This window comes from Megascapheus bottae, chromosome 13 (genome assembly GCF_031878675.1).
Source record: "Megascapheus bottae isolate mThoBot1 chromosome 13, mThoBot2.hap1, whole genome shotgun sequence".
NCBI lineage: Eukaryota > Metazoa > Chordata > Mammalia > Rodentia > Geomyidae > Megascapheus > Megascapheus bottae.
The window spans coordinates 8,062,475-8,076,939 of NC_143521.1; the positions used below are offsets into that span (position 1 = coordinate 8,062,475).

General features: G+C 43.5%; 1 protein-coding gene and 1 non-coding gene across 3 annotated transcripts in view; one reads left to right on the top strand and one right to left on the bottom strand.

Moving 5' to 3' along the window:
• Window positions 1-14,465, bottom strand: part of Aff1 (ALF transcription elongation factor 1) — a 198,985-nt gene that overhangs the window by 120,710 nt on the left and 63,810 nt on the right. Inside the window, exon 1 of one of the 2 annotated variants that reach the window (XM_090343252.1) lies at window positions 8,145-8,327. The exons of the other annotated variant lie outside the window; for it this stretch is intronic. Coding sequence (XP_090199378.1) covers window positions 8,145-8,161 — 17 coding nt within the window. The 5' untranslated portion in view covers window positions 8,162-8,327. Of the gene's footprint in view, window positions 1-8,144; window positions 8,328-14,465 lie in introns of those variants that run through there. 2 annotated transcript variants of the gene reach the window in all.
• LOC150055481 (U6 spliceosomal RNA) lies at window positions 12,649-12,755 on the top strand. The gene has a single exon (XR_016537510.1). It is a non-coding gene; the product is annotated as a U6 spliceosomal RNA (small nuclear RNA).

Sequence of the window (14,465 nt, forward strand, 5' to 3'; positions counted from 1 at the left end):
AGCGCCCAGACCCAGAGTTCAAGTCTCAGAACTGGAAAAATTCCCTCTCTAGTAACTGAATAGGCTGAGTCCTGATGGCTCATGCCTGTAACCCCAGTGAGATTTGAGAATCACAGTTCAAAGCCGGCCAGGCAGGAAAATCTATAAGATTCATCTCTGATTAACCACTAAAAACCTGGAAGCAGTGCTGTAGCTCAAGCAGTAAGAGTGTTAGCCTTGAGCAAAAGTGCTCAGGGACAATGCTCAGACCTGGAGTTCAAGCTTCATGTCCAAAAATAAAGAACTGGAGCCAGGAGTTTGGCCTAGTGGTAGAGTGCTTGCCTAGCATACACAAAGACCCTGGTTCCATTCCTTGGTAATACACAGAAAAAGCCAGAAGGTGTGCTGTGGCTTAAGTGGTAGAGCTCTGGCCTTGAGAAAGCCCAAAGACAGTGCCCAAGCCCTGAGTTCAAGCCCCAAGACTGGCAAAAAAAAAAAAAAAAAAAAAAAAACTGAATAGGAAGCCAAGTAGGGGTGCCTGTAATCCCAGATACTCTGAGACCTGAGGTACATGGTTCGAAGCCAGCCTGGGCAGGAGAGTAAGTTAGACTCTTATCTCCAATTAGCCAACAAAAACTGAAAATGGAGCTTTGAGCTCAAATGGGAGAGACCTAACCGTCAGCAAAAAAATGGAAAAAAACAAAAAACAATTACACAATAGCTGAGTCCCTGAGTCAAGTACCAATATTGGCACACACACACACACAAATAAAATTTTGTATAATGTGGTTAAATTATAAACAGCCAATCAACCAAGAGAAGAAAAGGGACAGTTTACCAAAGAAGAAACTTTCAAGATCCTGACATAGTGGCTCTGTGGTCAACACACCAAGTTAAGCTTTAACACACTGTTTCTAGGCCAGGAAAGTGTTTGCACAGGATTCTCATCACTATTCACAGCCAGCACAAAGTCAGCACTTATGTTCTGGTAGTTAATCTTTACTGTTGGTTTCATAGAGCCTTAAACCTCAAAATTCTAAATCTTACCTTTCTCCCAAGTACATTGAAACTACACCTGATACATTTATACTTGAGCAAGTTACTGCATTTTACACATACACATTATGCCCATAACAAAATGAAGACTTAAAATAGAGCTGCTTCTGGCATTTTTTCACTTAAATAAAAGGATTCAATTATGTGTAATGTTATTCACTCACTGAAGACCGGTAAGGCATATCTGAACCAAAATGAAGAAATGATGTAGATGAGCACCGATGACCTGTAATCATAGCTAATCCGGAGACTGAGATCTGAGAATCTCAGTTCAAAGCCATCCTGGGCAGAAAAGTTCCCACGAGACTCTTCAGCTGACCACTAGAAAACCAGGAGGAGCACTGTGGCTCAAAGTGGTTAAGGGTTAGACTTGAGCAAAAAAGCTTTGGGACAGTACCCAGGACCTGGGTTCAAGCCCTGGGAGCACTGCTCCTCCTCCCCCCACCCAGCCCCAAGTTATTCTATCCAGCTCTCTACATATGCATTTCTGAGCCAAGACACCTGTCTAAGTAAGACTTTTTCCTAGAGGTACAAGCTACATTTTCTCACTATATCTCACATACAGAACTGAGACACATTTATTTGCCATTCTTGGAAAATAAATGGAGATGTGTGCTAATGAAAGCTTATCTAATTTAGAAGCAATCCACTTGGTAAACTATACCTAAAAGCAGTGGTAAAGCTACTTGGCTTTACACTTTTGTATATGCTTTTATTTCACAAAAAATCAAATAACAAAGACATCTGGGTGTTTAAAACAAATGACAGGACTAAGAACAAAACAGACTTGTACCCTTAAGATATATTTTTCATTCTGGATTATGTTTGTTCTGGAAGCAGTAGAGTTTCAACAAAACCTTGTTAGGCAGATATTCAGCCACTTAAATTATATATCCCAGCCTGTTTTGCTCTGATTATTTTTGAGAAATTCCCTATTTTTGCTGGGTTCGGTTCACAGTCCTCCTACTTTAGCTTCCTAACACAGCAGAGATGACAGGATGACAAGCCTGTACCTACACCATGTCGAATTTTTTGTGTGAAATGGCCAAGGAGGAGAGGGAGTAAGGAGGGGAGGGGGCGGGGAGGGGAGAGGGAGGGGAGGAAGAAGGGATCTCTTGAATTTTTCTGTGCCTGAACTGGCTTCAAATTTTTATCCTAATCTCTATCCCAAGTAGACAGGATTACAGGCATGAGTCATTGGTGCTTGCCTTGGCTGAAATATTTATTTTTTCTTTTTGCCAGTCCTGGGCCTTGGACTCAGTGCCTGAGCACTCTGTCCTTGGGCTTTCTCAAGGCTAGAGCCAAACTCCAGCCCCTGAAATTATATATATTTAAAGCATTAAAGCATTTATAATACAGGCACTGATGACTCTTACCTATAATCCTAGCTACTCAAGGGGCTGGGAATATGGCTTAGTAGTGGAACGCTTGCCTAGTATGCATAAAACTCTGAGTTTGTTTCCCAGAAATGGCACTGTGGTCAAGAGCTGGAGTGCTAGCCTTGAGCACAGAGAGGCTCAGGGACAAAGCCCAGGCTCTGAGTTTAAGCCCCAGGACAACTGGCGTCCCCTGGAAAAAAAAAAAAATCTAGCTCCTCAGGAGGCTAAGATCTGAGGATCACCGTTCAAAGACAGCAAGACAGCGTGTGACAGGAAAATCTGTGAGACTCTTAATCTCCCATAAAAGACAGAAGTGACCCTGTGGCTCTAGTGGTAAAATGCTAGCCTTGAAGCGGGAAAGGGGGAAACACTCCCAGGCACAGTTCAACCCAGGGCCTGAGTTCAAGTCCAGGAAAGGAGGGGAAAGGGGAGAGGGGAGAGAAAAGAATGTGTGTGTGGGGGGGGGGGGAATTTATTAAATCTCTCAAGAAGGTGTAAATCTCTCAAGAAGGTGTAAGTCCAACTCCTATCTCATGATTTTTGTGTGGAATCCCTAAATCTCTTAAAGGATCACTTACATCAATTTTGCAAAACAGCATCATATAAACCATCTAACTTTAAGAACAAATGACTATCAGGTCTGTCTTTATCATAGAAGTGCTAGACTGTGAGTCAAGAGCTCAGCTGCAGTTATCAGGAAGAACTAGAAGGCACTCACTTTAAAAAAAAGACTTCTCTGTGTTTCTCTTCTGTTAGGGGCATTGTTTACAATGGTTTTATAGAAGAAAATGAGGTCATTCCATGGGTCAACATCCTGCATGCAGGATTTTTCCCCTTTCCCACTCAAACCTTCTCCCTTGAAAAAGTTTGCAAAATGCAGTGATGCCCTTGATATTGGCTCCTACTTAATCAGAGCTGCTTTGTGCGCATACCTATTATTGGCTTCCCAGGAAGTACGGAGCTGTATAAGGCAGAGGCACAAGGCAGGGCAAACTGGTTTCATACCAGTTTCACTGCAGTCTTTTTGCAATGAGAACATTTCTCTCACCAGAATCAAAAGTGTCACCAAAAACCAGCTTCTTTCAATCTCCAAAACAACCTGACCGTACTTTTTGCTTGGCTTTTTTTCTATTTTATGGAGTCAAATGCAAAATTAAAAACTGTGGGAAAGTTGCCTAGATCTAATTTCCTTGTGCAGTTAGTCTGTAAGGACAGTCTTCTGAGATGTGAGCTCAAACACCAGATGCAAAACTCTCCTGAAGTAACAAGTTCAGTTCCCTCCGGGCCATGCATCCAAGCATGCTTCCCTCAAGGGAGGGGGTGCCCAGGGCTTCTCAGATAGCACCAGGTGCTTTTCTGAACTAGTTAATCCCTCACCTTAGCTAAAGGTAGTATACATTCCTTTCCAGATTTCAGGGACTATTAGGTCCAAAATTCAAAGCCATTCTATTTTATCCAGCAACAACCATTCTCCATGTGAAGCAAGATCAACACACACACACACACACACACACACACACACACACACACACACACACACACACACTATAAACTGTTTTGTCTTACTAATTTAAAAAAGGTGCTGATTTGCATACTTCTATAAGGAATACTTTCCAATTTTTAGAGATTAATGCTATGCTCTACTTTTTCTTTTTTTTTCTTTTTTTTTTTTTTTTTGGCCAGTCCAGGGGCTTGAATTCAGGGCCTGAGCCCTGTCTTAGTCTTTCTCAAGGCTAGAGCTCTACCACTTGAGCCACAGCACCACTTCTGGCTTTTTCTACATATGTGGTACCAAGGAATCAAACCTAGGTCTTCTGTGCATGCTAGACAAGCACTCTTACCACTAGGCCAAACTCCCCCACTGGTAAAACAGTGGGGCTGAGAGCCCTGGGTTGGATTCCTTGGTTCCACATACATAGAAAAAAGCCAGAAATGGTGCTGAGGCTCAAGTGGTAGAGCTCTAGCCTTGAGAAAGTCCAAGGACAGTGCTCAGACCCTGAGCTCAAGCCCAGGACTGGCCAAAAAAAAAGTGTCAGAACTTCAAACTGCATTAAACAAGTACCTTCTATTACTAAATAAAATCTGCCACAAAAGTAATTTGCTAATTTTATGCTTTAGACAGATGAATATGTAACATTAATTTCATAAGCCAAGAATATACTTAGGTCGTTCCCCCTCCCTCAAAGTACCTAGGGAACACTAAAAATAAGTAACATTTTGCCTTTAAGAGCTAGCTATAGAAATACACTACATAGTCTATTCATATGAAAAATTAGCCATCATCTACCCCTTCGTATCAAATCAAGAATATCAATACTCTATACACAGCAAAAGCCTTTAGTGAAAATTTCCACTTTCACTGCTGCAAAATTCACAAGTTCCTATCTACAAATTATTTCAATGGGGCTGGAAGTGTGGCCTAGTGTGGTAGAGTGTTTGCCTAACATGCACAAAGACCTGGATTTGATTCCTTAGTAGTACATAGATAAAAGCCGTTAAGTGGTACTGTGGATCAAGCGATAGAACTCTAACCTTGGAGAAGCCCAATGACAGTGCTCAGGCCCAGAACTGATTTTATTCATTGTGGTGCAGTGGCTCACATCTGTAATCCTAGCTACTCAGGAGGCTGAAATCTGAGGATCAGGGTTCAAAGCCAGCACAGGTACTAACGACTGTGAGACTCTTATCTCTAATTAATCACAGAAAAGGGGAAGTGGAGCTGTGTCTCTAGAGGTAGGGCAGTAGCCCTGAGCTGAAGAGCGCAGGGACAGCACCCAGGCCCAGAGTTCAAGCCCCATGTCCCACCCCCCCCCAAAAAAAAAAATTCAATGCAGAACAACACCACTTATGGACTTATGGTTAAACAATGAACTATGAATGGAGCTAAGTCCAAAGAGTGTGACAATCCAAATTAATTGACTCAAGGGCCAACAACAGTAATGGGGCAACATGTTTAAAAAATTTTACTACTCAAGATTATACATCACAAATTGCAATGTTTCAGTTTCTCCACTCATGGAAACTTGGCCCCAACTTGGGGTTTCCCTGAAATCCAAAAATATCTTGAATCTTTTCCATATTCACTCTCTGGATCTCAGAGATTATCTCTTCTCCCACAAGGCACAAGGTCAGAGAGAAACTTGCTCCACATTCCAAGATATCACTTAAGGATATTTACAACAGAGATACTCTTCTAACAGGCAGGTGCTGATATGACTGCAGAGTGGCCTCGGGGCATTATTTCTAGCCCCAGGGCAGATCTGAAGGCCAAGCTGAGAATCAGAAATAGGTACAGGCCTCCAGTTTCAAATGGTAGCATGAGAAGGCACCACCCAAAACAGATTATGCCATCTTGCTGCAAACCAGCTTGAGCAGGAATCCCTTACACCAGGGCTCTGAAGGTCCCTTTCAACCGTTCACCCTGACATTAAAGAGACAGCATTGGAGTTGACTATGTCAGCTAGGAAATACAAGAAGTGCCCCAGTCCAGCAGGCTCCACTTGGGTGACCTCAGGCCAAAAAACACCATGTTGGACCTCAGTTTTCTTAGCCTGCCAAGGTCGACAGTAAAGGCTCTTACCTATTTTGGTGACTAAGACTAGTCAAAGAGGTAATCCAATTAAAATAGTTTAACCTTGGGTTTGATGCATTCACAACATTCAATTTACCACTTATCTCCTTTTACTTTTATCATCCGTTCTAGCCCCCAAATCATTTGTTCCAACCCTGCCAAGGCAACTTGCAGGTGAGACTGGAAATTCAATAAATTTAGAGCTTTTTTTCAAAGTGCAATGTAATAAACCCAGGCCTGTGGATGATGTTATAAACATCGAATTACTCTTGGAAGTGTGGAGGGGGAGGGTGTCTTGACTCCTTAAACTTCAAGAGTTCAGAATTACCTGGGTTCAAATTCTTAATTTGGCAGATCAAAGTAACTTAATCTAAGGTTTTGTGCTAGGGGCTACTGAACTTAATGGCACTTTCCAGAGAACCTTTTAAAATACATTCCATAAAACATGCCAGAATACAAAATGACTGAATTATATGGAAACATAACTGGTTTAAAAGACCAATTAAGAATATAGTACAATTTTATTATTCATGTAAAATATTGCATAAATTATATAAAGTAGTATATAAGTTATAAATTTACTTAAAATATTCAGGTACAATATCATTTATGTAAAAAAGCAACTCCTTTGCTTCAAAGAAATAGATTACATGCACATAGGTGGTTTCTATTTTTGGAGCTATACACATCCACACATCCTGTCTGTCTGTATTCTTACACTAATGATAACAACTGAACCTAGAGTTTAGCCAATGTAAAAATGCAACTTTTGTTTCTCATTCTGGTTCTACCCCTAGGCCCCGACTGGGAATTCCTTTCTTAAAACAATCAATAAAATGAAGGCAGTATAAACTAAGTTGAGAGGATTAAATATAAGAAGCAATTAGCACTCTGAAGGTTATCTAAGAGAAATTCTTTTCTTCCTAGAAAATTCTAATCCTTAGGAATAAATTCCAAAGTCCTACCCACCCAAACTTCAGCTTTTTTTTTGGAGGGGGGGGCAGGGCGGGGCGGGGCAGTCCTGGAGATTGAACTTAGGCCTGAGCACTGTGCTTGGGTTTTCCCCAAGGCTAGCACTCTACCACTTGAGCCATAGCACCACTTCCGGCTTTTCGATGTATGTGGTACCTGGGAATTGAACCCAGGTCTTCGTGCCTGCTAGGCAAGCACTCTACCACTAGGCCAAACTCCTGGCCCTCCAACTTCAACTTTTAAGCATTGTTCTCACTATGATCTGAATATGCAAACCTGAGATGTGTTCGGCCTTGCGTTACATATTGCTTAACAGCCTCCTTGTTATTGTAACTATGTTAAGGATTTCTAGTAAAGGTTTGGGAGAATGCATACACTATGCCTCAGAGGCTTCTTCCTAGGGCACCAACTAACATGAGATCACTCGGGACAGTCTGAACCTTGGACCATTAATGAATGCCTCGCACGGCTCCGTCTCTCTGTCTGTGTCTCTGTCTGTCTCTGTCTATCTCTGTCTCTCTGTCTCTGTCTTTCTCTCCCCCACCTCCCTCTCTCTCCTTTGCAAAACCAGCCCTGGAAACGCAGAACCTTGGGCTCTGACACCAGCGCTCCTGACAGCAACTGCGGCTCATTATATGATCGTCTCCCCCCTTCACCAACCAACCTCGGTGCATTCCAGGTCTTTGCCTACTCAGCAGATTCACACAAGCTGTGCCTTTTTATGTGAAATCCTTCACTCTGGCAGGAAAATTCCCACCCGCCCCTACCCTAGACGAGGTCTGTTCCGTACACTAATTGTGTTCCGCCAAATTCCGCTCAAGGAACCAGCCAGCAATTAAGAGAACTCAACAGAAGTGAGTGCAGAAGGGAAAACGGGAAGCAAGTGAAATCCACTTCGTTTCCCGAGACGCAGGGACTTCTGCTTTTTTAAGGAAGGGGGGAGAGGGGGTCCGGCAACTTTAAGCTGAACTTTCAGAAGTCAGTCCCTCCCGGCACTGGGCATGTTGGCCAAACTGCGTCGTACCTGCCATTCGGCTGGGAGCCCCCGCGGCGGGAGGGATGAGAGCGCAATGACAAAGCTGCTTCCTGCCGCCCAGCACCCCGACTCCCTGCACCCGCACCCCGCAGCCCTCAGGTCGCCCCCGCCACGAACGGCTCTGAAAAGTTTCTCCCCCGGCCCGTCTTACCTCGAGTAGGCTGCCATCCTTCAGTTTGTCTATAGTGCGCGGCAGCTCCTGTCCATCAGAGCCTTCCACCCGCGGGCGCAGCCGCCAGCGTCGCTCTCACCATTTGGTGGAGCCGGGCAGGGGACGGAGCCCGGCGCGACGCCCGCGGTGCCCGGACAGCCGGCTCGCGAGCGGCTCGCAGCCTCGGCCCGCCGGCTATTGGCTCGCGCTAATCCTGATGGACATCCGGGCACTGGGGCGGGCGAGGGAGCGAGCTGCACCGAGGACGAGCCGGGGAACGCGGCGTCCGGACTCGGAGCTACGCAGAGGGCTCCCCCTACCCCGGGGGCAATTTCTGGGGAACACAAAGCCGCCGAGGGAGCCTGGCTCTAATCCCACCAGCGCCGGGGATGGCACCCCGCAGCCTCACGCGTCCGCCGGGGAGTCGGCGGGGAAAGGAGCACCGCCTGCGGGCTGATCGGAACTTTTCCGGATCCCCCCTCCCCCCGTACAGAAAGTTCGGATGGTACGTCCCGCCTCCTTAAATGGGCAGGGCGCACGGCCGGCCGGAGCCGGAGGAGCCCTAGCTGGAGCCCGCGGCAGGGAGCGCCCGCTGCGGCTGGCCGCTCCGCACTCCAGCTCCTGGGTCGGGGCCGCTGGGCGCGGGGGCCCCACACAACCAACCACTGCAGGAGCCCCCGAAGAGCCTTTCAGCGCGGGCGAGCAGGAAGCGGCGGTCCGCGCGCTCGCTGCCCTGAATTCGCTTTCAGTTTTGATGGGGGGGGGGGGGCGACGTGGAGACCACAAACTAAGTCATGTGGCATATAGAATGTATATATGCCCCCCCCCCCGCCACCGCTCCCCTAAGACTAGAAAAGGACAGGCAGGCCGGTCTGACTTGGGCGGAGGTGCGGGAAGGTGCTGCTCTGGAAGCTGAAGGTCTCTAACCTGAGCCCGGATCTAGAGACCTCCCATCCCACCGCGAGCCTCCCAGCGAATCCAGACTCCTTCTCAAAGAGTGGGGAGAGGAGCCCTCCGGACCTTTGCAGAGACAGTATTTGTCTTTTCACTAGCGGCCATTAGCACTGATGGGGCAAAAGCAATTGAGGGGAATTACTAGCACCTCAGCAAGAATCAAGGCAATGACAGCAAATGAACCCGAGTCACCACCGGGATACATGACAGCGGTTTTAAAAGCCAGTCTCCTTGATTAAGGAGGTAACTCCACGGAAGGTTTGCTTTCATTCAATGTAGACCCTGGGGCATGGGTCTTTTTTTGGATGGTCTTTGTGCACAGATAGCATCACACTGAAGCTAGCGATCTAGAAGAGAAGCAACTGTGAGCATGGCTCACACCTATCATCCTAGCTTCTCAGAGATCCAAGTTTCATGGTTCAGAGTCAGCCAGAAAGGAAAGTCTGAGATTCCTATTACCAATTTACCACAACCCCCCCCCCCCCCCACACACACACACAAAAAAAAAACTGGATCTGTGGCTTAAGTGGCAGAGGTGCCAACCTTGAGTGAAAAGGCTGAGTTCAAACCCTGGTAGACTCACATGTACACATGCAGAGGGAGGGGGAGGATGTGAGCAAATCACTTGTGCAACTGAGTGGCAAACTACCCTGGCTGTTCCTTCGTGGAGTCATTTTTATAGGAAAGAACAATTTACATACAAACTGGTTATTCCGATGGGATTATTTAGCAAACATGTTCTTTCAAACTGAACAAAACAAACCTGTTTCTGAAGAAAAAAAAAAAAAAACATCATTCATTGCCAAGGACAAAGTGGGAAGTTTCAATTTTAGAAATCTGTACATTGGCTACCGTAAACGATGATTCCCCCAACACTTACAGGTTTATTCAGGGCTTGTTGATAATGTAAAATTTTGCTGTTAGAAGACGTACTAAGCAAGTTTCAAAATGACTTGTATATCTTTGCAGCACTAAAAAAAAAAAGCTGGAGTGGCTAGGAAAAGAGCAAAGAAAACACAAAATATTTATTTCCATCCTTACTAGAGGCAAAAAATTACATGTTATAAAGAGCCACTTCCAAAAGAAGATGATTTTTTAAATGCATGTTCATTAACTAAATAGTCTGAAAAGAAATTGAAACTGGCAAGACACCAGTATCTCACAACTGCAATCCTAGCTACTCAGGAGGCTGAGATTTGACCGTATCAGTCCAAAGCCAGCCCAGGCACCAAAGTCTCTGAGCACTAGCCTTTAACAAAAGAGCTCTATACCGAGGCCCAGAGTTCAAGTTCCACTACTAACAAAGAAAGACAAGAAAGAAAAAAATTGAAACTACAAAACAATATAACATTCTTAATGAAAAAAATTAAAACACTGTGAAGATTTTGAAAGAATAGGATTGCCACACGATGTGATGTCCTATTCTTGGAAAGAATGGACATAACAGCCTGCTGTGAATGTGCCTGTGTCTAAGTAAGGGCAGTACCTTATCAATTTTGATTAAAAATTTATTCTCAGCATTAAAAAACTTTTTTATTTGCCTCACACTTTTTGCCTCCACTGGAAGCAAAGCTTTATGTTAGAGACTGATTGGATGGCTTTTCTAATTCCTCTTGGTTCAGAATGCATCAAATGTTAGAGAAGGGTGAAAAGCTGTCTAAATAACCATGCTGTGCAAAACATAAGTGGAAGGAGGAATTCTCCTTGACTGCCCTGTAAAGAGACCCATCAAAACCTTGTAGATCATTGTAACTGTAACCCTTCTGTACATTACCCCGACAATAAAATATGATAAATAAAAAACCTTGTAGAAGAAAAAAAAAGACAAGTGGCTCTTAATTCCCATTATAATAGCTCCGTGGAAGGCTGAAACAGGATCACAAATCTGAGGCTAGCCTAAGCTACACCACAGCATTCTGTCTCAAAAATACATACATATGAACACACACAATACCTATATGCAACTGTTTCTTTTTCTGTGTATATTAGAAGACTGCAAGTTATCTGCAATGCTATATCATTGTGTACAAGGGAGTTATAAACCAATTGTGATTATGAATGCTATCAACAAAATGAAATGAGGTAGAAAAGTCAAAAAATATTTCATTACACGATTTACTCAAAACGTCTACTTGCCAAAGACTGCAAATGTGTCAATGATATTAAAATTAGAGGATAAAGTTGATTGCAATAAAATGTAAATGAGCAGAAATATAATGACTCCCCATAACTAATATAAGCCAATAAATAGAAAAATAAATGAATAAAAATTACTTGATCATGCTGGTGATGTGGCTTGGTAGTATAGTACCTGTGAACCTATAGCACAAAGCCCTTAGTTTGAGGCCCAGCACCATAAAAAATAAAATTCTATACTTTCACTCTGGATTGGAAATGAAAAAGGATCCAGAGTCAACTGAGATCCCTGGCATCTCAAATTGGTTTATAATGTAAATTGGAGGAACTACAAACAGGATTCAACTAGATCCATGATCCACAAAAATTCTAAAGGAAGTTCAGGAGAAGTCCGTTTCCAGCTAGATACTGTATGTGAGAGAAGTACAGCAATGTCAACCCAAGCACTATTATTTCCTAGTTTTTTTTAAAAACAACCTCGTACACAACTACAGTCTTGTTCAGCAACAAAACTGAACAAAAAGGCATTCTGAACCTTCTAGTGGCACAGAATTCTTTGGCTTTCTGATGAAATGTGAGGAGATAGGCCCACACTACAATGTTTGTTATCCTTTGATGTGGCTTTATGATCTCTTTGGATCCTCTTAAGGAGCACCTGAGACCCTGTGGACTTCAAGTCAAGAATGCTTGGTACAGGCTGAGATCTGATTATTGCAGTTCAAAGCCAGCCCCGGCACTAAAAATTGTGAGACTCTTATCTCTAATTAACCACTAGAAAATCAGAAGTAGTGATGTGGCTCCAGGGACAGGGGGGTAGCCTTGAGCTGAAGAGCTCAGGGACTATACCCAGGCCCAGAGGTAGAGCAGAAGCCTTGAGCTGAAGGGCTTAGGGACTGTGCCCAGGCTCAGAGTTCAAGCCCCATGACCAACCAAAAAAAAAAAAAAAAAACACAAAATCACTGTCCAATCTTCAGACCCCATTTGAAAGCTTAGACTTCTCTTTGTAATCACCCCATAGGAAAGAAGTGTTCATAAAGGTAATGAAAAATGTTTCCAGTCCTGGTGGCTCATGTCTATGATCCCAGTCACTCAGGAGGCTGAGATCTAGAAGTAAAGTCTGAAACCAGCCTGGATAGACAAATACATGAGTCTCTGAAGTCCAACTAACTACATCAAAAGACCATAGTGAAACTACAGCTCAAGTCAAAGGCACCAGATTGAGTTCAAGCTACAGAACTAGCACATATGCACATGCACATCCTGCACATGGGCATATGTGTGCACACACACATACGCACACACCTAGGTGGGACAGCATCTTCCACCCATACCCCTGAAGAGTGGTTTTACATTTCCTGATTTCATGAACCAAGATGAATGAGACCAACCACTCCTATAAATATTAGCTGCCCTTGTGCTCGCTTCGGCAACACATAGACTAAAATTGGAACGATACAGAGAAGATTAGCAAGGCCTCTGCGCAAGGATGACATGCAAATTCGTGAAGCGTTCCATATTTTAACTAAGGCTGAAGAGATCAATAAAATATGTCTTTTGGCTATTAAAATATATATATCTATTATCTGCCCAAATGTAACAATCTATACTACATGCCATATATATTAAATATAATCACAATATGTATTCTATCATATTTGTCAAAGAACAAAAATAATCATTCAAGCATGCTATTGTTCACTTGGCAAAAAATGATATATATATATATATGTATATGCATGCAGATAGATATAAAACATATGCATATTGAGACTATTTCAAAAAAACATTTACTTTTCTAAATTCACAAAATGAAAAGCAAAAATCTATTGTTACCATAGCTAGGATTACAGGCATGAGCAACCACACCCCACTCTGTGGAAGATCTTTAAAAAACAAAAAAAAGAAAGAAAAAAGGCACAGAGGCTCTCCCCTGTAATCCTAATCCAGCACTTAATTTGCTCAGCTGTGGCTTCAATGCCAAACCACAGCCCTCAATCAATTCATTTATTCAAGGCACTATTCTAAAGTTTGATCCTACCTTGGTCTTCAAACAGGGCTTACCTGGACATTCTCAAGAGCCTCGAGATAGGCAAAGGACTTTACTTGAGCCTACTTTCACTTCCTCAACAGGAAAAAAAAATTGTCTTTTCTATTAAAGTGCATGGCTTAAAAGTTCCTGCTTTAGCAAGATGGCTAAGCTCTGGTTAAGGAAAAGAGGAAGTGTTTTTAGATAAAGAGTTTTTGAAATGTGATGTTTTTCCATAAACTTGGTTCTTTTCAAGATGGAATTTCAGACTTAATAAAAAACAATAAATGAAATATTTTGAGATTACTTGTATACCACTAAGGTGAGCTTTAATTCTTTCAACTTATAAAAATACAATTTACCTTATTCAAACTAGCCAATCACAAGCAGACTGTGAACCTGAGCCTAGGCTAGTTTTTATTTATTTATTTTTGCCAGTCCTGGGCTTGGCCTTAGGACCTGAGCACTGTCCTTGGACTTTCTCAAGGCTAGAGCTCTACCACTTGAGCCTCAGCACCACTTCTGGCTTTTTTCTATGTATGTGGTACCGAGGAATCGAACCCGGGTCTTCATGCATGCTAGGCAAGCACTTTAACCACTAGGCCAAACTCCCAGCCCCCACTTCTGGCTTTTTTCTATGTATGTGGTACCGAAGAATCTAACCCGGTTCTTCGTGTATGCTAGCAAGCACTCTACCACTAGTCCAAACTCCCGGCCCCAGGCCAGTTTTGAACTCATGATCCCTCTGCCTCTCTCTGCCTTATTATTTTGCCATTTCTGGAGCTTGAACTCAGGGCCTGGCACTGTCCCTGAGCTTCTTTCTCAACACTAGCCCTCTACCATTTGAGTCACAGCTCCATTTCCTGCTTATTGATGGTTAATGAGAGAATTGTCTCACCGACATTCGTGGCTGGCTTTGCACTCTGATCATAAAATCTCAAAGACTGAGAGCTAGGATTACAAATATGAGCAACCGGCAGCCAGCTCCAAATTTGATCTTCTGTGTTATTTGTTTACCAGTCTTGTAGCTTGAACTCTGGTCTGAGCACTGTCTTTGAAGGCTAGTCTAGTCTCACAGACTTCTCCTGCTTGGGCTGGCATTGAATTAAGGTCCTCAGATCTCAGATCTCAGCTTTCTCTCTTTTTTTTTTTTTTTTTTTTTGGGGGGGGGGGTGGCAGTCAGTCATGAGGCGTGAACTCTGAGC